Below are 26,375 nucleotides of genomic sequence, written 5' to 3'. Positions count from 1 at the left end.
CCTGCTCTGCCAGCGATCGGTGCGAGCAGAGAAGAATGCCGTTCGAATGATGACAGCAGGTGGGGGCTTTTGGGACTCTTACCCCCATCATCCAACACCTGCTGCCGCTAATAACAGTGACAGCAGGAGCGGATGATCGGGGTATTCCACAGCCACCGCCTGCGATCTAACTAAATGAATGAAAAACCCGACATGGGTTCCCCCCTATTTTCTTGAACCAACCAGGCAAAACTCACAACTGGGGGCTGCAACCACCAGCTGTCATCTTCTGCACGGTTGATTAGAATAGAGGAGTCCCCACGCTGTTTTTTTTTAATTATTTAAATTAATTAAAAAAACGGCTTGGGTCCCCCAATTTTTGACAACCAGCCTTGCTAAAGCTCACAGCTGGGGGCTGCTATGCTCAGTGTCACAATAGAACTGGCAAGTAGCTGGGACCAGGGGCACCTTTCCTGGTCCTAGCACTAGGGGGCACCCTAACTTGCCCTGTGCCCCGGGATACCTCAGATGGTGAGGATGCCGGGGCCTCCGCACTTGCCCTGACTCCTATCTGCAGCCCTGCATCTGTCCCATTCCCCACCCGGGGAAGAGAGGCGCTACCATGTACCGCAGTACACCAACCCGACAGACAGGGGAACAAAGACAAGGGTAAAAGAAAATTCCACTCACACAAATAATAGAGGTATTCACCAGGGTGTGAAGGACGGGGGTAGAAAATAAGACAGGTAAGGGCTCATTTCCACTTGCGAGAAACACGTCTGTGTCTTGCATGTGGAAACCAAGCTGTGGCGCCGGCACTTTGGAGCGGAGCGTGCAGCTCCATGTGTTCCTATGTGGCTGCACGCTCCGCTCTGGAGTGCCGGCGCCACAGCTTGGTTTCCACATGCGAGACACGGACGTGTTTCTCGCAAGTGGAAATGAGCCCTTAGGATGAGGAATTTCCAAGTGAACAAACCAAGCAACAGTCATACAATAAACTTCTCCAGACACCAGCTCCTCACTACTCCAGGTCTATCTAGCAAGTGCTATCTCAGACAAGGATCTGGCCTGAAGGCCGAGCTTTTATAGGAGAGATGAGTGGCTAACCGAGCACAGCTGAATGCAGGGATTTCCACATGGCCGATTAACCCCCGTCCTGCTGAAAGAAAACAAACACATTTAATATACTGGAGAAGTGCTTCTTCTCAGCAGTGGAGCAGGAGCCATCAGACGCTGCGGTCTTCTGGTACTGCTCTGCTGCGGTAACTCCGTGACACTCAGGCTGGTAAGGGGCCATTGATATAGGCCCCCAGCCTAAAAACAGCAGCCCATAGCTGCCCAGAAAAGGTGCATCTATTAAAGCCCCTAGCTGTAAGCTTTAGCAAAGCTGGTTGTCAAAAATGGGGGGACCCCACTCCGTTTTTTTAAAATTTATTTAAATAATTAAAAAAAACAGCAGTTTAGTTAGATTGAAGGCGGCGGCTGATGAATACCCCGATCATCCGCTCCTGCTGTCACTGTTATTAGCGGCAGCAGGTGTCGGATGATGGGGGTAAGAGTCCCAGAAGCCCCCACCATCACGTCGATCGCCAGCAGAGCAGGGGAGAATGATGAGAACGTCTTCAGCACCAGCCGCCCGGGAACAGTGCTTACTGTAGCGCTTCTTCCCCGGCGGCCGTTCGTGTGATACTGATGCGGCACAAGATTGCCAAACGTGTGCTGCACATAGTACACACACGGACACAGATATGTCCGGTACCGGTTTTTCCGGTACTGGAAATATCAGGACGTGGCGTGTGAAACCCACCTTAAGTACACTCTACTGGAATGGTTACTGGGAGAGAAATAACCTGTCCATTTGGGAGTTCTGTGATATTGAGTAAATAGAACCATAAGCAGAAATATGTTGCTTTCAAATTTAATTGCGCCAAAGTGATTTATATCTTTGTCTTAGGGTAAGTTCACACTAGGCACTTTTTCAGTGTTCTTTTATTTCTGCAGCAAAACCTGATCTCTTGGTATGAAAAAAGAAGCTGCAGAAAAAAGCAGGTTTTCCTTGGCTTTTCTTGCTGTGGTTTTGGCATGCTAGATTTGTTTCTTGTGCATGCTGCTAAAGTTTAGTGTTGAAAAAAAGTCCTATTCTATAGAATCATGTTTTGGCACAAAAGATGCAGCAAAACCTGATACCTGCATTGTTGGTGCATTTTTTTCACCATCCATTCATTTCAATGGGTGAAAAATGCTGAAAAAACGCTGAAAGAAGTGACATGCTGCACTGTGCAAAAAATCAAGCAAAGAACAAAATACTGATGACAAAAAAACAAGCTGCGTGCATGAGATTTCTGAAATCTCATAAACTTTGCTGGTACTGTAAGATGCAGCTGAAAAATTGCATGCAAAATGCTGCGAAACACCTACTGTGAACATAGGCTTAATAAAACTTTATGGACATTTTATGATAGAAATTTGTAACCTGAAAGATGAGAAAAAGAGGCTATATTATACTCACCCAGGGGAGGTCCCACTGTTGTTCTGGGCCGATGGGCGTCACGGTCCGGTCCGGGGCCTCCCATCTTCTTACAATGACGTCCTCTTTCTTGTATTCATGCTCTGTTGAGGGCAGAGCAAAGTACTGCAGTGCACAGGCGCTGGGAAAGGTCAGAGAGACCCAACGCCTGCACACTGCAGAGGGCAGACAAAGTACCCCTGCGCCGGAGCCGCAGTGTGAAGACAAGAAGAGGACGTCTTCCTATGAAGATAGGAGGCGCTAGACCGGGATGCCCATCGGATCAGACCGCCCGCCCACGTGAGTATAATCTAACCTCTTTTTCTCATCTTTCAGGATACATAGGGGGCTTATCTACAGCATTACAGAATGCTGTAGATAAGCCCCTGATGCCGGTGGGCTTAGCTCATCTTCGATTTTGGGGGTGACAGGTTCCCTTTAAGCTGCAGATATGTGGTTAACCTACAGGTCTGAATCTGTCCAGTGCCCACACTTTAGGGTATGTGTCCACGGTCAGGAAACGCTGCGTTTTTGACGCAGCGTTGAGCCGCAGCGTCAAAAACGCAGCGTCCAGATGTTACAGCATAGTGGAGGGGATTTCATGAAATCCTGTCTCCACTCTGCAGTAAAAGACGCAGGCGGAATTCCCGCAAAAACGCACATGCGGTGCGTTTTTTAAGAACGCAGCATGTCCTTACACAGCATAAAAAACGTAAGGACAGCGCAGGTGACCTGCCAGTGACCTCAGGTGCAGATTTGGTCAGGATTTTACTTGCATAAAATCCTGACCAAATTCTGAAACAATCCTGAACGTGGACACATACCCTAAAGCCCCGCTGCCTGGAGGAAGACAACTTGGAACCGAAGAATGGTAGAGTCGGAAGGGACCTCCTGGGTCATCTGGTCCAACCCCTGCTCAAGCGTTTGGATTTCAGTCACGGGTGGTGCCTGTGTGGGTTCAGTCACTGCTCCGGGTTTAGAGAGCGACGGCGCCCCCGGTACTGACCGACAGCCGGGCCGAATGCTGAGCAAGCTGTCAGTGAGCGCCGGAGCGTAGATATGTCAAAATGATAGATAGCACTTGTCCAATTTTTACGGTTGTGTGCACAAGTCCGTAGTAGTATTAATTTCAATGCAGTTCTATTGTCAGCAGCACATTCTGGTTTATATGGGGTGATGTGCTCTAGAGAAATCATATTAATGTCCACATAGAAGATGCAATAAACTGACAAATGAGCACTTGTCCGTTTGCTGTCGGAAATGAGCGTTCATAGAACGTCTGCACAACCGATCATTGGCTTGTGTAAATGGGCCCTATTTCTACCGAGACAGAACTATTAGGGTATGTTTCCACGGTAAGTAAACGCTGCTTGTTTGACGCTGCAGCGTCAAACAAGCAGCGTCCAGATGTTCCAGCATAGTGGAGGGGATTTTATGAAATCCCGTCTCCACTATGTGTGGAAACCCGCACGCGGCGGCCCTTCGACTCCGGACATGCTGCGCGTCTTTTCAGATCGCAGCATGGCCGTACACCTTGCGGGGACGCAGCGTCCCCGCAAGGCATATCACAGGGCCCTATGGCGAGGGGTGCGATGATCCCGGATGTATACTGTACACATCCGGCACCATCGCGTCCCAGAAAGGGGGCGGGGCTTAGCGCCGAGCGGCTTCGCCGCTGCGGCGATACCGCCGGCCATCCTGAGTGTGGAGACATAGCCTAAGGGTATGTGTCCACGTTCAGGATTGCATCAGGATTTGGTCAGGATTTTTCATCAGTATTTGTAAACCAAAACCAGGAGTGGGTGATAAATACAGAAGTGGTGCATATGTTTCTGTTATACGTTTCCTCTAATTGTTCCACTCCTGGTTTTGGCTTACAAAAACTGATGAAAAATCCTGACCAAATCCTGATGCAATCCTGAACGTGGACACATACCCTTAGGCATCAGAATCCTCCAAATCTGCTGCCATTATGCTAGGATCTAAAACTCTCTGTACATCATCTGCTGTATGTTTCACATGGTTGTCCTCAAATAACCCCAGTATTTCACATGCAGCACTTCTCACATGTCATGCAGACTCTAGAAAAAAAAACAATCAATCCCTTGTTTCTCTTTCAACTTAAAAGAAAATAAAGTTGACTTAAGTGGTTTTCCTAGATGGAAAATATGTTCAGGGCATTTATCTACTTATGCTCCTTTACAGGAATTACTTACCACTGTCAGGCCTAACCCACCCTAGTTACTGACTAAGCTAATAGATTTGAGACATTGCATATATTTAATTTTCTTTTTTACATTAATTCATTTTTATCAGTTTTGAGGAATAACTTTTCCCTCCCCATAGTCTTCAGCTGCTCCCAGTGATTGTCTGTAGTGATGTATGGGGAAGAGAAAGTTGTTCCCCCCAGTAAAAAAAAAAACTGAAATCAAGCATAAGGAAGAATAAAAAGATAAATTGGCTGACCGTTGGAAGGTTTCCACCATCGCATACATTTCAGAGATCCAGCAAACCCCTCAGCCGGGGCAAGTAAATCCAATATAAAAGCCGGTGTCTCCCATAAAATCTTTGCAGCTTTATTACACTTCCATTAAAAATAAGTCACAAACAGGACAGTGATCTGGTGTTGACGCGTTTTGACTCAAATGGTCTTAATCATAACAATTTGTCTGACTTAGATCTTAAGAAAATATTAATTTAAAAAGAGTTTCAAAAGTTAGAACTTTGAGAAGATTTTTCTAAAAAATCTATTGTGTTATGCTTATTTTTTTGCTATCAGATGATGCTATACTGAGATTTATACCATGCCCATCAGTCTTTGTCCTCAATAGGACTCAAGATCTAAATTCATAATGGGGGTCATGAATGCACCGGCCACAAAAGGAAACTTTTCATTCACCAATTTTGAACCCATCATCTGGGAGAAATTGAAGTAGATGGATAGATTCTTCTGTTGGCTATTGGATCACCTAGAATGGACTACCAGGGACGAAACACCCGCCATGACTATTCAGAACATTGAGTAGATAAATTAAATAGAGTTTCATTCTGTATATCCTCAAAGGATCTTAAAAACTTTAATACATCAATATAGTATATCCGATAAGAGAAGAACAGCAGGAGACTCATTCACCTTAAATAACTCCATCCTAACCATTCCGACCAACCACTGGTCTACCAGAGATCAGAGTGTATAATATTCCACTGACCATTAGGGCAATAGGCTGTACATTACTGGCAATGTATTATATGACTTTAAATATTTCTGTATGGTTCTCCACCATCACATTCTACTATTACGTGGATTATTGTCGAGACCACAAGAAAGATCTGAGGTAAAGCAGCTCCATCCATCTGTTCCTTGATGCTTGTACTGCCGAGAAAGATCTGAGAATTCCAGTTAGAACTTTAGTGGCACTGGAAAGAAAGGTTTCACCGGATCTCTGTAGAAGGAATGTGTTCACCCTATGTACAGACTTTGAGAAGTTACAAAAATTCCCTAGTACTTCTTTATGAGATAGGTCATACATCCAGAATTGAGGTAGACCAAGGTGTGGTTTATTGACAACTGAATGTCATTAATGCAATGGAAAACACCTAGTTCTTTCTAAATGTCAACTTTTTCATGTTGCCGCTTAGCTGACGCTTTGCCATAAACCTTGAACAATTATTTTGTGACATTAAACCTTTGCCAAGAAAAAAAGAGAAATCAATGATTTTACTGGGAACTGGCGTCGAGAACAAAAGTCCCCGGTCTGTAGAGCATCTCTGATACAAAGCATCCAACCTTGCTCCATATACAAATCAGAATGCTTCCAAAGCTCCCATGCAACCTGAGATTACCTTTGTCAAGTGAGGGATGGGCATGTACACTGTAAAGGTGTGCTGCTTCAGGCTACGTCATTGGAGAGGTGGCTGCCTTAGTGACTGGCATATAACACTGGTGGCCCATGACACTGAGCAGCCACTGAATAAGGGCGCAGTCAGACGGCCGTATAAATGGAACCGAGAGCGGAATGCACAGCACAGAGTGGCTGGCGGCTCTCCTGAGCCAAGTGTGACAGCTGCATAGAAATACGGTGTGAGGCCTAGCTAGGACAGAGTGGAAGTGTGAGCACCGGCACGGGAGGTGAGTATAGGCCTTAAGCCATATTCACACGTTTAGTATTTTACCTCAGTATTTGTAACTCAAAACCAGGAGTGGAACAATCAGAGGAAAAGTATAATAGAAACACGTCACGACTTCTGGATTTATCACCCACTCCTGGCTTTGGCTTATAAATACTGAGGTCAAATACTGACCAAATACTGACCGTGTGAATGTGGCCTTATTATGTTATTGGATCCAAATGAGGGGTATGAGAAGAAGTTGTCCAAGTAGTGCATCTTCTCACCTGCTTGGTTTCCTCATTTATCTCCTCTCTTCTCTGGCGCTATGAAGCCAGTGGTCTCAATCAAATAAGGGGGAAGGTGGAGATAGAGGGAAAACAAGCAGTTGGGAAGGTGTAATTATATGTTGGCCCCGCCATGAAGCACCGAGCACCTGTACGTGGTGTGAACAGTCATTCTGTGCTGACAGAGACCCTTTTTAAGGGCTGGACCTCCGGAGGTCTTCAATAGTGGAGAATTTGAACTGTTCATGTGGTGACTTTCTGTAGGGACACTCTCCCTTTTTCCTAGTCCTGATTTATAGATGGAGTCAGCGTCGGAGTGGAGCACCTTGGACCAACCAGAGAAAATCATTCTTGGAGCGCACTATGTAGCTACATAGAAATAAATACAGGACCATCAATTGTGCGATATAACAGGCTAATATCAGGGTATAATATAAGGTAGTACACGTCTTAATTATGTAGCAGGGGTTGGGGTAGCCCCCCTCATAGAATATAATGTAGCTCCCTCATAGACTATAATGTAGCCCCCCTCAAAGAATATAATGTAGCCTCCCTTATAGAATATAATGCAGTATGCCAGCAGGTGTCAGTGCCTGGGCCCACCGGAGAATCGGGTGGGCCAGTACAACCCTGGTCATGGAGTAGATATATCCAGTACACATCTAATAATAATCTTTATACAGCGCTAACATATTCCACAGCACTTTACCAGTTTGCACACATTACCGTCGCTGTCCCCGTTGGGGCTCACAATCTATATTCCCTATCAGTATGTCTTTGGAATGTGGGAAGAAACCGGAGAACCCAGAGGAAACCCACGCAAACACAGAGAGAACATACAAACTCTTTGCAGATGTTGTCCTAGTGTGGCTTGAACCCAGGACTCCAGCGCTGCAAGGCTGCTGTGCTAACCACTGAGCCACCGTGCTGCCATCTTATAAAACCTCATCAGTCGGTGGTGTGGGGATGTCTACAGCCATGGACGGGTTTGTTCCCGATTCTCTCCCTCAGTAGTCAATGGTGTGTAGTGCGGGTACAGGACACGGCCGAGGAGGTACTGTGCACAATGGGCAGCTGGGAGAGAATAACATGCTTCATAATATCATGTATAATTGATAGGTAGAATTGTGCTAATGCCTTCATCTTTTATATAAACATCTCCCTTCATACAAGCTGTTCTCATTTTGCAGCGACCTACAGATTCCCCTGTAAAGAGCTCTCTTAGGTTGTTGGAAGAGTCAGTCGTGCATAAGAGCCATCCCTGACAGGGCCATAAGTTTTCAAAACAATGACAGATAATTGAAATGTACATAAATATATAATAAACAGTATAAATGAAATATAGAAAACACTAAATGTCACCAGCACAGAGCATAGAGTGCTGGGCCCTGGGCTACACCAAGATGGCGGCGCAGGAGACACTGACTATTGCGCGGTGCTCGCTCTGGCGGCCGGGCGTCCTGCAGTACAGCCGCGCGGGGCTTGGGAGACACATGGCGGCGGATGTGAGTGTGGTGCAGGCGGCGGGAGCACAGTTCAGCTCGCCCCCGGTGAAGATGCTGGCGGCCCGGCTGACGCAGTGTAAGAAGCGGCCGGGGCCATCCTTCTGGCTGGAGCAGTCTCCCGGCGGCGGGGAGCTGGAGGTCAGCGTGGTGTGGATGCAGGGCAGTGTGATCCAGGTGCGGCCGGAGCGGGGGACCACACTGCGCCTGACCGACGACAGCCACACCTTCACTGTGTGTGCGGCAGATAAGGTGCCCAAGGGGAAGCCGTGCCTGGAGCCAGGTATGCCGGCCGCCGAGCGCTGGAGGGTGCGGGAGCACCGTGTGCCCGGGCTGTATGGTGCTGAGGGGTGCGGGAGCACCGTGTGTCCGGGCTGTATGGTGCTGAGGGGTGCGGGAGCGCCGTGTGCCCGGGCTGTATGGTGCTGAGGGGTGCGGGAGCTCCGTGTGCCCGGGCTGTACGGGGCTGAGGGGTGCGGGAGCTCCGTGTGCCCGGGCTGTATGCATACCTCCCAACTTTTGAAGATGGGAAAGAGGGACAAAGTTAGCGGCGCGCGAAGCGCGCTGCGGCAAATTTTAGGCCACGCCTCTGACCACACCCATTCATAATTAGTCACACCCATATCCACGTCCCAACTACACCCATTTAGCACTGAATATCAAACTTTCCAGATTCATATTTCGTGACTACCATCAGTCACAAACAATATTTACTCCCAGAAGCAGCTAATATGAAAATGAGGAGAACAAAGGGGGAGTTTTTAAACAAATTTAAAAGCAAACTTTATTGACCATATACATGAATAAAAACACACAAGCCACTGTCAGTATGTGGCAGTGCTATAAGCATGCAGAGTGCAAATAAAAAGGACACCGGACATGCAAGTCCACCAACCAAGCGTTGTAGTATAAATAACCAAATTGAGTATATAGTTAAGATACAGGCAGTATGTATATAATATTAGACCATATACCCTAATGACATTAATCCCCTAAGGGTTGATCCCTTTATATAGCCACCAAAAGTATATACACAGGTTGCTAGCATGTGCCAAATGTGATGCAATTGGCTAATGGTTATAGCTGCATGGAGTTGAGATCTCCCTGGGGAGGGAACCAGGAAAAACCTGGCACCCCTTTAAATGCCAAACATATAAGGGATGTAGGGTACAGCATACTTCACCTGTGGGTTGAGAGGACAGATTGCACAAACCCCGACGCGCGTTTCGCCGCTCTTCGCCGTGCTTTCTCAAGGGGAGTGTGTTCCATTGCCTATACCGCGTTTAAATAACATGTCCCAGAACGCTAATCAGGTCATATGGCCGTCACAGCTGTGTGTGAGTGGCGCGTGCTCGCACCGCCGCGCCGGGTCCGCCCACCCCCGCCCGGACCTATCCAGCGTCCGGGCCAGACGGGCACCAGTTCAAGATAACCGGCTCCACGACAGATATGCGAAGACGTCATATGATTTTAACACCCCCATTTGGGACTATATGGATATTTGATATATATGCTGATATGTCTTCATAATAGTGGTAATAGTCGGTATTTAAGGTGTCTATGCTAATATACATATCTGTCTGGAGCCTTAATGGATGGTTTGTGCTCTATAGAGCATTGTATTTAGGTTTTTATAGGGTCGGCATCTGGTTATGCCCCTCTTTTGAATCAATAGGCGGGGCCCAAGCACATTTCAGGTTTTGTATAGCTCCAGTACCGCCCCTTATCTTGATCGAAGTGCAGCGTCTAGATAGAGTTCACGTCATATGACACGGCTGCGCCTTGGTTCTCTATGTGTTCATTCTCACTCTTTTTCCCCCCTCGCTGTGGCACGCATCTTTGGTTCCGGCTGTGGTGCGCGTGCGCGCTCCGGCCTCGCGGCTCCGCTCTCCTCCCTCCGGCGACTTCCGGCGTTCGGCTCAGACGGGACCAACTGGTGCCCGTCTGGCCCGGACGCTGGATAGGTCCGGGCGGGGGTGGGCGGACCCGGCGCGGCGGTGCGAGCACGCGCCACTCACACACAGCTGTGACGGCCATATGACCTGATTAGCGTTCTGGGACATGTTATTTAAACGCGGTATAGGCAATGGAACACACTCCCCTTGAGAAAGCACGGCGAAGAGCGGCGAAACGCGCGTCGGGGTTTGTGCAATCTGTCCTCTCAACCCACAGGTGAAGTATGCTGTACCCTACATCCCTTATATGTTTGGCATTTAAAGGGGTGCCAGGTTTTTCCTGGTTCCCTCCCCAGGGAGATCTCAACTCCATGCAGCTATAACCATTAGCCAATTGCATCACATTTGGCACATGCTAGCAACCTGTGTATATACTTTTGGTGGCTATATAAAGGGATCAACCCTTAGGGGATTAATGTCATTAGGGTATATGGTCTAATATTATATACATACTGCCTGTATCTTAACTATATACTCAATTTGGTTATTTATACTACAACGCTTGGTTGGTGGACTTGCATGTCCGGTGTCCTTTTTATTTGCACTCTGCATGCTTATAGCACTGCCACATACTGACAGTGGCTTGTGTGTTTTTATTCATGTATATGGTCAATAAAGTTTGCTTTTAAATTTGTTTAAAAACTCCCCCTTTGTTCTCCTCATTTTCATACCCATTTAGCACTGCTGATCACACTGTTTCATATACAATAGTTATAAACAAAAAAATATGGCCACACAGTGCTCCATACTGTATAATGACCGCACATGACGCTCCATACTGTATGATGACCACACATGATGCTCCATACTGTATAATGACCGCACATGATGCTCCATACTGTATAATGACCGCACATGATGCTCCATACTGTATAATGACCGCACATGATGCTCCATACTGTATAATGACCGCACATGATGCTCCATACTGTATAATGGCCACACATGATGCTCCATACTGTATAATGGCCACACATGACGCTCCATACTGTATAATGGCCACACATGACGCTCCATACTGTATAATGGCCACACATGATGCTCCATACTGTATAATGACCGCACATGATGCTCCATACTGTATAATGACCGCACATGATGCTCCATACTGTATAATGACCGCACATGATGCTCCATACTGTATAATGACCGCACATGATGCCCCATACCGTATAATGGCCGCACATGATGCTCCATACTGTATAATGACTGCACATGATGCTCCAGACCGTATAATGACCACACATGATGCCCCATACTGTATAATGGCCACACATGACGCTCCATACTGTATAATGGCCACACATGATGCTCCATACTGTATAATGACCGCACATGATGCTCCGTATTGTATATTGACCGCACATGATGCTGCATACTGTATACTGGCTGCACATGATGCTCCATATTGTATAATGACTGCACATGATGCCCCATACTGTATAATGGCCACACATGACGCTCCATACTGTATAATGACCGCACATGATGCTCCATACTGTATAATGGCCGCACATGATGCTCCATACTGTATAATGACCGCACATGATGCTCCATACTGTATAATGGCCACACATGACGCTCCATACTGTATAATGAACACACATGACGCTCCATACTGTATAATGACGGCATGCATACCGTATAATGGCCCCACATGATGCTCCATACCGTATAATGGCCGCACATGACGCTCCATACTGTATAATGACCGCACATGATGCTCCATACTGTATGATGACCACACATGATGCTCCATACTGTATGCTGGGTGCACATGATGCTTCATACTGTATAATGACCGCACATGATGCTGCATACTGTATAATGACCGCACATGATGCTCCATACTGTATGATGACCACACATGATGCTCCATACTGTATGCTGGGTGCACATGATGCTTCATACTGTATAATGACCGCACATGATGCTGCATACTGTATAATGACCGCACATGATGCTCCATACTGTATAATGGCCACAGTTCTCCATACTGTATAATGACATACAGGCACGCAGCTCACACACACACGCTCACACACATGCACACGCACACAGCTCACACACACGGCCCACACACACGCAGCACACACACAGCTCACACACGCACGCAGCTCACACACATGCAGCATCACACACACAGTATCACACATACACACGCAGCATCACAAACGCAGCTCACAAACACATGCAGCTTTGACACAAATGCATCACATACGCAGCCTTCACACACACACACACACAGCCATCACACACACACGCAGTCATCACACACACACACGCAGTCATCACACACACACACGCAGCCATCACATACACACACACACACACGCAGCCATCACACACACACGCAGCCATCACACACACACACCCAGCCATCACACACACGCAGCCATCACACACACACACCCAGCCATCACACACACACACCCAGCCATCACACACACACACCCACAGCCAGGTTGGCACTAGGAGGGGGCTGGCTGGCACTGTTAGAGGTGTTACAGACCTGTGGATGGAGAGGTGCATGGACACACTGCACTATCTGGTTTGCAGGCTTCTCCCTGCCGCCCCTTATCCGCCATACACAATGCATGCCGGTGTGTGCCGGTAATGATGACCGCCTCCCTCCCCCTCACACGCCGCTGCCGCCTCCGAGTGACACAAGGACCAGACTCTGCGCCTCAGCATCGGGTACCACAGATTCCCGCGCATGCGCGTTGCGGTGCGTGGTGGGGGAGACACCAGGCTGGAGTCGGCGCCGCGCACGCAGCTGGTCCCTCCTTCCCCGATCTCCTGGCCCAGATTTACTAAACAAAGGCTGCAGAGTGTGATCATGCCGGCCGCTTACGTCACTGACCCCGCCCGGAGTGCGGGACTAGTCCTAATCGTCTCTACGTCCCGGAAGTGGGCGGGGCTTCACCGGCGGCCGCAAATTCGGGATTTTAAATGCCCGAAGCGGGACAGCGGGACCCCGGTGCCAAAGCGGGACTGTCCCGCTGAAATCGGGACGGTTGGGAGGTATGTGTATGGTGCTGAGGGGTGCGGGAGCGCCGTGTGTCCGGGCTGTATGGTGCTGAGGGGTGCGGGAGCACCGTGTGCCCGGGCTGTATGGTGCTGAGGGGTGCGGGAGCACCGTGTGCCCGGACTGTATGGTGCTGAGGGGTGCGGGAGCACCGTGTGCCCGGGCTGTATTGTGCAGGTCCTCTGGGAGCTCCTCTAACGTCTATGTATATGAGCTCTGACTATTGCTGCCCCTCAGCTCCCATGCAGATGAATAGGAGCTGAGCCGCAGTACCCAGGAGTGGCCACTATACAGCGAGTGGCGCTCTGCTGTCCGCCGTGCACTGGTTACATGTGGCTAGCAGTATTCGCCCACCACTGTCCTAAAGTGGGGGCATCACTATCGTGGGGCAAGAAAGCATCTTTATAGGGCCAGCCGCAGGGTCCAAAAGCGGGGGACAGTGACGCCAGCACTGATTAGGCGCAGGGCTCATGTGACATGAGAACCGCACGCGAGTGCTGGAACGACGCCTGCACGGGAGGTGAGTATAGGTGTTTTTATTTTAACGGGGGCAAACATTCAGATTGATAAGGGGTTGTTCTAGTAGTCAGCAACCCCTTTAATAGTTAACGCTTAAAAGGGTTGTTTGGCCTTAGGCTACAAGTCTGCGATCACACTATGTATGTGACATATTGCACGCTGTGATGGATTTTCGGGTGGCGATTTGCAGACTTCCGGCCACATTCGGACTAGTCTTGTCCGGCCTAGCTCAATACACTTGCATGGAGCGAGTCTGTGCCCAGCTAGTCGGCATGTGCCACATGTGTATGCAGATCACATACTGGCAGTTACACCCCGTCACTGCCAGCACTGGAGAAGCGTCAGAGAGGGTCACTTAGTGACTGCAGACTTATAACCTAAGGCCGGACAATCCCTTTAAGGCTCTATTCACGCATCAGTATTTTTATGCGAAAACCAGGATTGTTTCCAAAGCACAGGACAGAGGTTAATCGCAGGTATAGGTTTTCTCTAGAAGTTGTTCTCTTGGCGTTGGGATAGAAACTCTGATGTGTGAATGAAGCCTAAAAGGGTTTGACGCCAGGTGAACAGTCTCCAGGTTTTGCTCCTACCTTATACCCACTGCTACCCTGACTGATCTGTTTGTTTGTTTTTTTTAATACCGTATTTTTCGGACTATAGACGCACCCCAAATATTGGGGTGGAAAAAAGCAGAAAAAAGACTTTTATAAGGTGGGGGTCCGTTTTATTGTCTGAATTTAAGATATCTTACCTGAGAGCTGGCGGTGGTACAGCGGGGTCACAGAAGGCAGAGTCCCTTCCTCAAGAAGCCGGTGGCGGCAGAAGTTGGGCAATGCTGCGGGTCTGGTGTCGGCAGTGAGGCAGAGCTGGAGCAGGGTTGCATCCTCAGGATGACGGCAGAGGTGTGGTGATGGTGCGGAGTGCACCTGAGCAGGGTCCCTTCTTCAGGATACCGGTGGCTGAAATGTGGTGGTGCCGCGGCCTGGTGTCCATGGTGAGCAGAGTGCATCATCGGTTTCCCTGTGGCCATCCTGAAGCCGTGGGCCGCCAGAGGCTTCAGGAAATTGGCCGCCTGAGGCTGTGAGTGCGCAGATTGAGATCTCGGCGGCCATTTTCCTGAAGCCTTCGGCAGCCCACGGCTTCAGGAAGATGGCCGCAGGGAAACCGGTGATGCACTCTGCTCACTGTGGACACTGGGCCGCAGCGCCGCCACATTTCTGCCGCCGGCATCCTGAAGAAGGGACCCTGCTCAGGTGCACTCCGCACCACCCACCGCCGCACTTCTGCCGCAACCCCCGGTAAGCCTGCGTTCACACTATAAGACGCACCCCCCCCCCCCCCCCCCTTTTTTCCTCCCAAATTTTTTTTGGGGGGTAAAGTGCGTCTTATAGTCCGAAAAATCCGGTATATGTGTATTTTAATCTATCCACTTCCATAGATATGGAACTTTTTATTTAGTGCAAATCTTTATCTTTATCAAGGCGGCGGGAATCACAGAATAATGCAGTATTGCTTCAGGTGGGAAGAGGACTTGACCTCTATAGCGCCACCTGTTGGAAGTAGCGGTCCTACAAGTCACTATCGACCCTTTAACGAGTCTTGCAATATGACTTGGGATAAAAGCCAAATCAGAATCTCAATGTGCAGACATGGTGTTGTGGACTATTGGCCCTCGGCAGTGCACAGCATGAGAACTGATTTGGCTAGGTGAGAGGCTCTGGACTGGGATCTAATAGGTAACGTTTCTCCTTGTGGAGAGTGATATATCGGCTCTGGCATGCCAAGGTAAGGAGGCTTATTTGTGGTGCAATGATCCTCTGGGAAATGTAATATGCACATTGCCTCTTCAGAGAGGAAGAGAACATGAACTCTATAGTGCCACCTGTTGGAAGCCGCATTCATACAAATGGTCGCTAATAGCTTGTAGATTGCTGCTTCCAACAGGTGGCGCTAAAGAGATCAAGTCCTCTTCCTCTCTGAAGAGACAATGTGCATATTACATTTCCCAGAGGAGCATTGCATGGCAAATAAGCCTCCTTACCTTGGCATGCCAAAGCCGATAGGTCACTGTCCACAAGGAGAAACGTTAGATCTCAGAATAATGCAGAGTAGCCTATAGACACCCCACAGATAATCCCTTTGGATAAAAAGAGCATAAAAATTATCACTAAATAAAAAGCCCTGAAGCCGTGCAGGGGATTTATTAAAAACAAAATACCAATAATTCAATAGATGGGAGCAGCAGGATTAAAATAAGTGGATCTGTTCCATCTGAGTCCATTTTTATTGTACGCACAAAAAAAAGTCCTGAAGGTTTTCCCAAGCCTCTGCAAAGAACCAGACGGCACAGTGATGTACTTTTTTTTTTTTTTTTTTTTTTTAATTATTATTATTATTATTATTATTTTGTGTGTATACTGGGTTCGTCCCAAAATTCAAATTCCTGACGTGAGTAACCCCATAAAATGAAATGTTTTACTGCCGTCAGTCAAAACGCTGACTTCACACGTACAACAAAATCAATCATGTGAACGATGCCTGAGACATTGGTATATATCCCTACAGCACAGTATCGTGCGCTCCACCGCAGACATGTGCCACGGTATTATTGTACAGTCGTGGCCAAAAGCTTTAAGACTGGCACACGTTTTCTTTTTCACAATGTCTGATTCCGTGTTTTTTAGATCTGTTACTCAGATGTTTCTATGTTTACAGAAGTACAGTTATCAGCAGTTTATAGGATTTTACACATTCATTGACAAATACATCACGTTGTGTTATGTAAACACTCAATATTTAGGGTATGTGCACACGTTCAGGATTTCTTGCAGAAATTTTTGCCAGAAATCCGCATGCGTTTTTTCTGTGTTTTTTCTGCGTTTTTTTCCGGAGCTTTACCAATGCATTAAATAGCAGGAAAAATGCACAAAATTAATGAACATGCTTCTTTTTTTTACTGCGATGCGTTTTTTTCGCTGAAAAAAAACGCATCATGTGCACAAAAATAGCGGAATGCATTCTAAATGGTAGGATGCATATGTATGCGTTTTTATAGCCAAAAAAAACGCGAAAAATCCTGAACGTGTGCACATACCCTTACAGTGTTGACCACCCTTACAGTGTTGACTTTTATTTTGACATGTGACCTGGTGCTATTTGGGGATAAGCAATGCTTTTTCCAGTATGATGGAGACCATGTCACAAGATGAGTGATAACTAAGTAGCTCTGCAAGCAAAACATTGAAAGTTTAGGTTCAAGTTCTGGAAACTCGCCAGATCTCAATCGCATTGAGGTCATGTGGTCAATCCTCAAAAACAGGGTGGACAAACAACACAAATTGTGATGAACTCCAAGCATGGAATAGACAGAATAAAAACAAACAAAAAAAGTCAAACTTCGGTCCAGAAAAGTGTCATGCGAGTACAATCTGATTTTTAACACCTAGCATCTGACTTCTATGCAAATGCAATGCGATTCTAACATGAGTTTTTACATAGAGCAACTCATGGTCATATAGACATAGTTAAAAAAAAAAAAAAATACACACACACACACACACACACACACACACACACACACACACACACACACACACACACACACATATATAGATACACACACACACACACACACACACACACACACACACACACACACATATAGATACACACACACACACACACACACACACACACATATATATATAGATACACACATATATACACACACACACACACACACACACACATATATATATAGATACACACATATATACACACACACACACACATATATACACACACATATATAGACACACACACACATATATACACACACATATATAGACACACACACACATATATAGACACACACACACACACATATAGACACACACACACACACACATATAGACACACACACACACATATATAGACACACACACATATAGACACACACACACATATAGACACACACACACACACATATAGACACACACACACACACATATAGACACACACACACACACAGACACACACACACACATATATACACACACACATATATACACACACATATATAGACACACACACACACATATATAGACACACACACACATAGACACACACACACATATAGACACACACACACATATATAGACACACACACACATATATAGACACACACACACATATATAGACACACACACACATATATAGACACACACACACATATATAGACACACACACACATATATAGACACACACACACATATATAGACACACACACACATATAGACACACACACACATATATAGACACACACACACATATATAGACACACACACACATATATAGACACACACACATATATAGACACACACACACATATATAGACACACACACACACACATATATAGACACACACACACATATATAGACACACACACACACACATATATAGTACACACACACATATATAGACACACACACACATATATAGACACACACACACATATATAGACACACACACACATATATAGACACACACACACATATATAGACAGACACACATATATAGACAGACACACACACACACACACACACACACACACACATTGACACACACATATATATATATATATACAGTTAGGTCCATATATATTTGGACAGAGACAACATTTTTCTCATTTTGGTTATAGACATTACCACAATGAATTTTAAACAAAACAATTCAGATGCAGTTGAAGTTCAGACTTTCTGCTTTCATTTGAGGGTATCCACATTAAAATTGGATGAAGGGTTTAGGAGTTTCAGCTCCTTAACATGTGCCACCCTGTTTTTAAAGGGACCAAAAGTAATTGGACAGATTCAATAATTTTAACTAAAATGTTCATTTTTAGTACTTGGTTGAAAACCCTTTGTTGGCAATGACTGCCTGAAGTCTTGAACTCATGGACATCACCAGGCGCTGTGTTTCCTCATTTTTTATGCTCTGCCAGGCCTTCACTGCGGTGGTTTTCAGTTGCTGTTTGTTTGAGGGCCTTTCTGTCTGAAGTTTAGTCTTTAACAAGTGAAATGCATGCTCAATTGGGTTGAGATCAGGTGACTGACTTGGCCATTCAAGAATATTCCACCTCTTTGATTTAATAAACTCCTGGGTTGCTTTGGCTTTACGTTTTGGGTCATTGTCCATCTGTAGTATGAAATGACGACCAATCAGTTTGGCTGCATTTGGCTGGATCTGAGCACACAGTATGGCTCTGAATACCTCAGAATTCATTCGGCTGCTTCTGTCCTGTGTCACATCATCAATAATCACTAGTGACCCAGTGCCACTGGCAGCCATGCATGCCCAAGCCATCACACTGCCTCCGCCGTGTTTTACAGATGATGTGGTATGCTTTGGATCATGAGCTGTACCACACCTTCCCCATACTTTTCTCTTTCCATCATTCTGGTAGAGGTTGATCTTGGTTACATCTGTCCATAGAATGTTCTTCCAGAACTGTGCTGGCTTTTTTAGATGTTTTTTAGCAAAGTCCAGTCTAGCCTTTTTATTCTTGATGCTTATGAGTGGCTGCACCGTGCAGTGAACCCTCTGTATTTACTTTCATGCAGTCTTCTCTTTATAGTAGATTTGGATATTGATATGCCGACCTCCTGGAGAGTGTTGGTCACTTGGTTGGCTGTTGTGAAGGGGTTTCTCTTCACCATGGAGATTATTCTGCGATCATCCACCACTGTTGTCTTCCGTGGGCGCCCAGGTCTTTTTGCATTGATGAGTTCACCAGTGCTTTCTTTCTTTATCAGGATGTACCAAACTGTAGATTTTGCCACTCCTAATATTGTAGCAATTTCTCGGATGGGTTTTTTCTGTTTTCGCAGCTTAAGGATGGCTTGTTTCACCTGCAGGGAGAGCTCCTTTGACCGCATGTTTACTTCACAGCAAAACCTTCCAAATGCAAGCACCACACCTCAAATCAACTCCAGGCCTTTTATCTGCTTAATTGAGAATGACATAACGAAGGGATTGCCCACACCTGTCCATGAAATAGCCTTGGAGTCATTTGTCCAATTACTTTTGGTCCCTTTAAAAACAGGGTGGCACAGGTTAAGGAGCTGAAACTCCTAAACCCTTCATCCAAATTTAATGTGGATACCCTCAAATGAAAGCTGAAAGTCTGAACTTCAACTACATCTGAATTGTTTTGTTTAAAATTCATTGTGGTAATTTCTATAACCAAAATTAGAAAAATGTTGTCTCTGTCCAAATATATATGGACCTAACTGTAGACACACACACACACACACACACACACACACACACACACACACACACACACACACACACACACACACACACACACACACACACACACACACACACACACACATATATATATATAGAGACACACACACACACACACACACATATATATATATATAGAGACACACACACACACACACACACACACACACACACACACACACACACACACACACATATAGATAGACACACACACACACACACACACACACACACATATATACATACATACATACACATTTTTATTTTTTCTTAAAATATAAATATGTGCATGGTTTTTTTACTAAATTTTTTTTTCCTAAAAACAATGGCGTGCGATTCCCCCCGACATTTTATTAACCAGCAGAGGGAGGACAGACAGCTGGGGCCAGATGTTTATAACCTGGGAAGGGGGTAGTACCCATTGAGCTTCCTAGGCTATTAATATCGGCTCACAACTGTATACTTAGCCTTTCCTGGTTAATAAAATAGGGGACCCCAAAAAATGACGTATGGTCCCCCTATAATTAACCAGCAAAGGCTAGGCAGACAGCTGTGGGTTGATATTAATATCCTAGGAAGGGGCCTTGGATTATTGGCACCCTCCCCGACTAAAAACATCACGACACAGCCACTCCAGAAATGCTTCATCTATATGATGTGCCAATTCTGTCTATTCTTAGAGTAAAAAGTAGAACAGCACCAGTAGAAGTTCTTAGAACACCTGTGTCACACCTGCAGATGAAGGATCCCTTAGTTTCTGAGATGCAGCAGAATAGTCAATTGGTGAATAAATCACATGTAGAATCAATATTCAAAGAAGAAAATGCGTCACTCACCACGTTGAATCTGTTTTTTCAAAGTCCTTTATTTCACCTTAAGTGGCATCGACCATGAAATGGATGTGCAGGTCAAGGAGGCATGCGGGGAGAGGAGAGATGGACTACGGCCGTTCATGTATAATCCTGGACCCGTTCAAGCGATTGAAGGTGAAATAAAGGACTTTGAAAAACCAGATTCAACATGGTGAGTGCTGCATTTTCTTCTTTTAACATTGTGCCAATTCTGTCACTTAACCTCGCTCTTCCCCTTTGCCTTATGAGGTTGCAAGTGGGTTAATAGTATTGGGGTTGATGTCACCTTTTTATTGTCAGATGACATGAAGTCCAGAGGTTAGTAATGGAGAGGCGTCTATAAGACGCCCCTATTGCTAACCTCATAGTCAAATTGTAAATTAACACCCAGAATAAAATCCTTTATTTGAAATGATTACATAGACTCATTTAATGAAGCTAAATTTACCAAAAATACGTATACTCATCGCAACGCCCACTGCACTAAAGCAAATGTATCCTGTAACAGAATGAAAACAATAAACAACCATATTCCTCACCTGTCCGATGAGAGGATAATAGCCTAATTGTCCCGTGATGCGTCTAGCTCTGCTACATGGCGGGCTGCATTGTTGCATGATGCGACTATACAGTCTGTTATCCAGCAGAGACACTGAGCTGTACGTGCTAGCTCAGTGCCTCCCAATTAACTCCTTTCACTTCTCTGACATCACTGCGAGCGCAAGCAAGTTCTCATGCTCGTGGTGCCATCAGAAAGGTCATAGCCCCCTCTTAGGCTATTAATATCACCCCACAGCTGTCTGCCTAGCCTTTGCTGGTTATTACAGTGGGACCCTACATCATTTTTTGGGGGGGACTTTCATTTTAATAACCAGGAATGGCTAAGTATACAGCTGTGAGCTGATAATATCTTGGGATGCTCTGTGTATTAACCCCTTCCCATGCTCTAAACATTAGCCCCCAGCTGTCGGCTTTCCTTCTGCTGGTTAATAAAATTTGGGGGGATCCCATGCCGTTTTTTTCCAGAGATGTATTTAATAAATCACTATTCAGTAAGCTACACAAGCACTGCACTAATTATATCTGTCACTGACATGTTTATGACTATCCTATGTGTATATATCTATTCTCTTTTGTCGTCGGGTCACGTTGTGATTTTACTGTATGTGGCTGCTGAAATGACAGGTTTTCAAGAACACATGGATGTGTAAAAATCAGACTGCACTTGCATGGTATGAGTGCTGTGGGTTTTTTTTTTCCCCTCGCACCCATTGACTTGCATTGGCGAGTCTCGTCCGAGATATGAGGACAATCGCAGTCCGATTTTAGCTGAGAAAAAAATGCAGATGTGCAGTGAGTTATAGATTAACAGTGGTCAGATGAAAAAATCTGCTTGCACTCGTCCGTTTTCCTCACAGATGAGTATGAGCCCAGAAGCTAATTTCCAGCTGTCAGTACGAAAGGCAGAAGACTTGATTAAATAAGGGTCAACACTGCAAATATTGAGTCCCTATATAAACTGGATATCAATAAAAGTTTAAAAACTTAGTACATGTACTTCAGTAATCATGAAAGCATCTGACTTTGAGGGTATGTGCACACGTTCAGGTTTTTTCGCTTTTTTTTTCGCGATAAAAACACTATAAAACTCATTAAAAACGCATGCATTATGCATCCTGTCATTTAGAATGCATTCTGCATGTTTTGTGCACATGGTGCATTTTTTTTCCGCAAAAAAAACGCATCGCGGTAAAAAAAGCAGCATGTTCATTAATTTTGCGGATTCTCCGCGTTTTTCCCGCTGTTCTATGCATTGGGAAAAACGCACAAAAAACGCATGCGGATTTCTTGCAGAAATGTCCGGTTTTTGTCAGGAAATTTCTGACGTGTGCACATAGCCTAAAAGATCTAAAAATTCTGAAGCAGCAGACGTGAAAAAGCAAAAAACTTTTGTCGGTCTCAAAAATTTTGTCCAGGACTGTATGTAGCCAACAGTTGATGTTCTGTATTAGTCTGTAACTCTGACGTCAGCATACTTTACCTAAATTTAGCCGGTCTTTAAGTATTTATTATGATCGGTTTGGGTGTATATGGGGTTGCAGCCTGAGGAGCAGCATTTCTACTGACCCTCCTAAACATCAATGATCAGTCTCCATGTAATGTCCCACATACTACCTAAGATGCCCCAAGTATCCCCTCGTAATGCTGGTAGATGATTCCTTCAGGTTTTTCTTAAAAACTAGCAGAAGGAAGGAAGGAGGCAGCGGAATTACTGAAAACACAAGACCAGATGGAAAGTCCCTGTAATGGCACCTGGAGAAAATATCTGATTTTTCCCTTAGTATAATTGTAATCTGCTGTGACTTCAGAAACATTGTTTACTATGAAATCTTAGCGATCATTACAATGTATTCACGTGGTGAGGGCGCAGGGTCAGGGTCGGCCGTTCCGTGTAAATTCCAGTACAGTCTGGGAAAATTTAGACTTTCTCTTTAGAATTGTGTACCAAAAACCAGGTTGTTGGCAGGAAAAACTAGGCCGCAAATCAACGCGTTTCTGATGAGCTTTTACTAGCACTTTTTTTTCCCACCCATTCATTTTAATAGGTAAAAAAAAATGCTCGATGAATTGACATGCTGCAGATTATAAAAAAACGCTTTGGTTGAAGTCCACAAGAAAAAATAAGCAGCATGAGAATTCAGAAATCTCATACTTTGCTGGTACTTTAAAGTGCATCTTTTTTACTCCGGAAAAATATTGCATGTGAACACGCCTTTAATAGCATAAGGGTTGTGTATGTATAAATGGTTGAGAAGGGAGAGCTGCTGCAGACATTGCCTTCATCTGGGGGACTCGGCATTATGTTTTACTTCCAGATTTCTCAATAAAAACTTCTTTTTTTTTTTTTTTTTTGTAGCCTCTTTGTTTTCACTTTCTGTTTCTTCACTATAAACCATATGTTGACCTTGCAGAGTTATCTGGAAACCATAACTTCCATATGTTGCATTTTTTTTACACTCTATTATAGGAACAGGAGACAATTCTGGGAAAGCGTGCGGTTTACATTGTGTATATTTTATTGCTGGCTAGATGGTAGTTTGCATAAAACTAGCCTGATCCTGAGTACGTCATGATGCCTTATTTATACAAGTCCCCTGATTAAGTACTTTCCACTGAGAGGAAGGAGAAATAATGTTTACATTTAACCCCTTAAAATGTCGCCGACACTTGGATAAAAAGACGATATGGTGGGCCGGGGGCCATATCTGAGGAAGGTAGTCACAGGAACAAAAGAAAAATAATGCCACATTCAGGAGAAAAATTTAATTTACAGCATGTTAAAAAATACCTATTTTTGGCAAGTGACAGGTCTTCTTTAAACCCTTAAAGGGGTTGTTTGGTCTAAATTGGTAAGTCTGCAGTCACTGTGTGTGACTTATCAATTTATACCGGACAACCCTTTTAATGGTTACTGTAACGACAGTGACTAGAGCTAACTCTGGTCGCTGCCACAATTATCAGCTACTATGGCGCACCTTTGGCTCCCCTTGGCAGCAATTGCAGGGAGCCAGTGGGTAGTCATGGCCTTCTCAAGGCCCCCGCCATGGCTGCAACCTTGGTACTCCTATGAAACTTGGTTACAGGTTGGACCATTATTTACACTGTACACAGAAATACTAAAGTATCGCAGTGTATAGTATAAGCCATTAAAGATTGAAGTCTAAAAACTAAATTAAAAATGTTTAAAAAAAAAAGTGGGATATATCCAATATAAAATAATCAGAAATCAGTAATAAAAATATTATATTATGTTGAAAAGGTCTTTTAAGAACCTATGAGGGCACAAGGTATAAAATGAATGAAAAAAATGGCAAAAGTAAAATAAACAAACATAAATAAAAAGACATTACCAGTCTGAATCTGTTTCAATGCCCGCACCATAAAAAAAGCTATATATATATATATATTTTCTTCGGAAAGGGGAACACAATTTAAAATGTCTTTAGCTGTCCTCTAACTAAAAAAAAAAGTGTTATTTTTCTTTAATTTTCCCTTGATATCAGCAAAAACAGCATATAAAATAGTGGGGGAAAAAAGCAAAAATTATCTGAATATCCGAACAAGAATTTTTTTGGAGCCACGTATGCTGAAACCTGAAAGTGCCTGCTAAGGGCTGCCCAGCGTGAACTGATTAAGATGCCGTGGGCAGGGCTGCGCAGTCTGGAGGTTTTGTGGCTAGGTCAGCGCTGTCCATCAATGCACAGGAAGATGGAGAAATAAACATGTCAAGTTGGCTCTTGAGAGTGGAGAACTGGCTCCGAACATTAGCTGTATGGTGTCAATTATTGGGTCAGAATGAAACGTTGGTTTCTCTTCTTTCACAGGAAAGTATGTGATGGTGATGGGCTCTGTCCTGTCCTGCAGCCCTGAGCCCATCCTTCGTGCCGTGAAGATCAGTGATCTGTCGGACAATCCTGTACTCCGTACTATGTGGAAATATGAAGTGGAGGATCTACACAGGAACATCAAGTACAGCTAGTGTATCCCATCCACAAGTGCTCCTGCCATGGACATTTACTGGGAAAGTCTTACTTTTCAGACCAATATGGTAGGACACATCGGCTTCTGTCCATTTTGGGGGAAATGATGGTACAATGTGGTTTTATTTATTGTCAGCGTGGTGGACAACATGTAATTATTGTAAATAACTGTTGCACCTTTTATATATGTTTTTGTGAACCATGAAATAAACACAATGTAACAAGTGTTACTGTCTGATCTGATCCTGCCGAACGCTCGTGACAAGACACCACTGCTGCATCCTTGTAAGGAATGAGAAGAGGAGACCTGGGTTGTCACTTTGGATTTATTTAAAAAGGAAAAAAAAACCCTTTAATGTACTGTTTGTAATGTTGATGGTTGAAAAGATGAAGCCCCAGAAACCGATATGGTAAGTGTATTTTTTTCTCCTGTATATTGTACCACATATCTTCCTCGTTTTTTGTTTTTTTTTATTTAAATATATAATATGAGCCTTAAAATAGTGGATCCAGGTTTGATGTGTCTGTGCGCTTCTGATAAAGACTGTCAGATGGAAGATATTCCTTTTAAAAGCTTTTATTTTAAATAGGTTTTCAAAGTCAACGTGTTTCGAAGTCACTCAGGACCTGTTCCTCATGACAAGAGGTCCTGAGGAAGAGGTCCTGCTTGACTTCGAAACACGTTGACTTTGAAAACCTATTTAAAATAAAAGCTTTTAAAAGGAAAATCTTCCATCTGGCAGTCTCCATCAGTAGCACAGACTTAGACACTCCCAACCTGGACCACTAT

General features: G+C 44.9%; 1 protein-coding gene across 1 annotated transcript; it reads left to right on the top strand.

Annotated features, from left to right (window-relative positions):
* Positions 1–8,267: 8,267 nt before the first annotated feature.
* Positions 8,268–25,807, top strand: RMI2 (RecQ mediated genome instability 2). Its single transcript, XM_077275187.1, has 2 exons — positions 8,268–8,664; positions 25,430–25,807. The coding sequence occupies exons 1-2, from the start codon at positions 8,283–8,285 to the stop codon at positions 25,582–25,584; spliced, it is 537 nt and encodes a 178-aa protein (XP_077131302.1). The 5' UTR covers positions 8,268–8,282; the 3' UTR covers positions 25,585–25,807.
* Positions 25,808–26,375: the final 568 nt, after the last annotated feature.

Source organism: Ranitomeya variabilis, chromosome 7 (assembly GCF_051348905.1).
Source record: "Ranitomeya variabilis isolate aRanVar5 chromosome 7, aRanVar5.hap1, whole genome shotgun sequence".
NCBI lineage: Eukaryota > Metazoa > Chordata > Amphibia > Anura > Dendrobatidae > Ranitomeya > Ranitomeya variabilis.
Note: the sequence above shows the minus strand (reverse complement) of the source record. Positions and strands in the feature narration are given on the sequence as shown.

Excerpts from the sequence above, each read along its gene's own strand:
- RMI2 (XM_077275187.1), top strand. The coding sequence starts at position 8,283 with ATGGCGGCGCAGGAGACACTGACTATTGCGCGGTGCTCGCTCTGGCGG. Across the intron at positions 8,665-25,429 it reads GAAGCCGTGCCTGGAGCCAG|GAAAGTATGTGATGGTGATG; the intron begins GTATGCCGGCCG and ends CTTCTTTCACAG.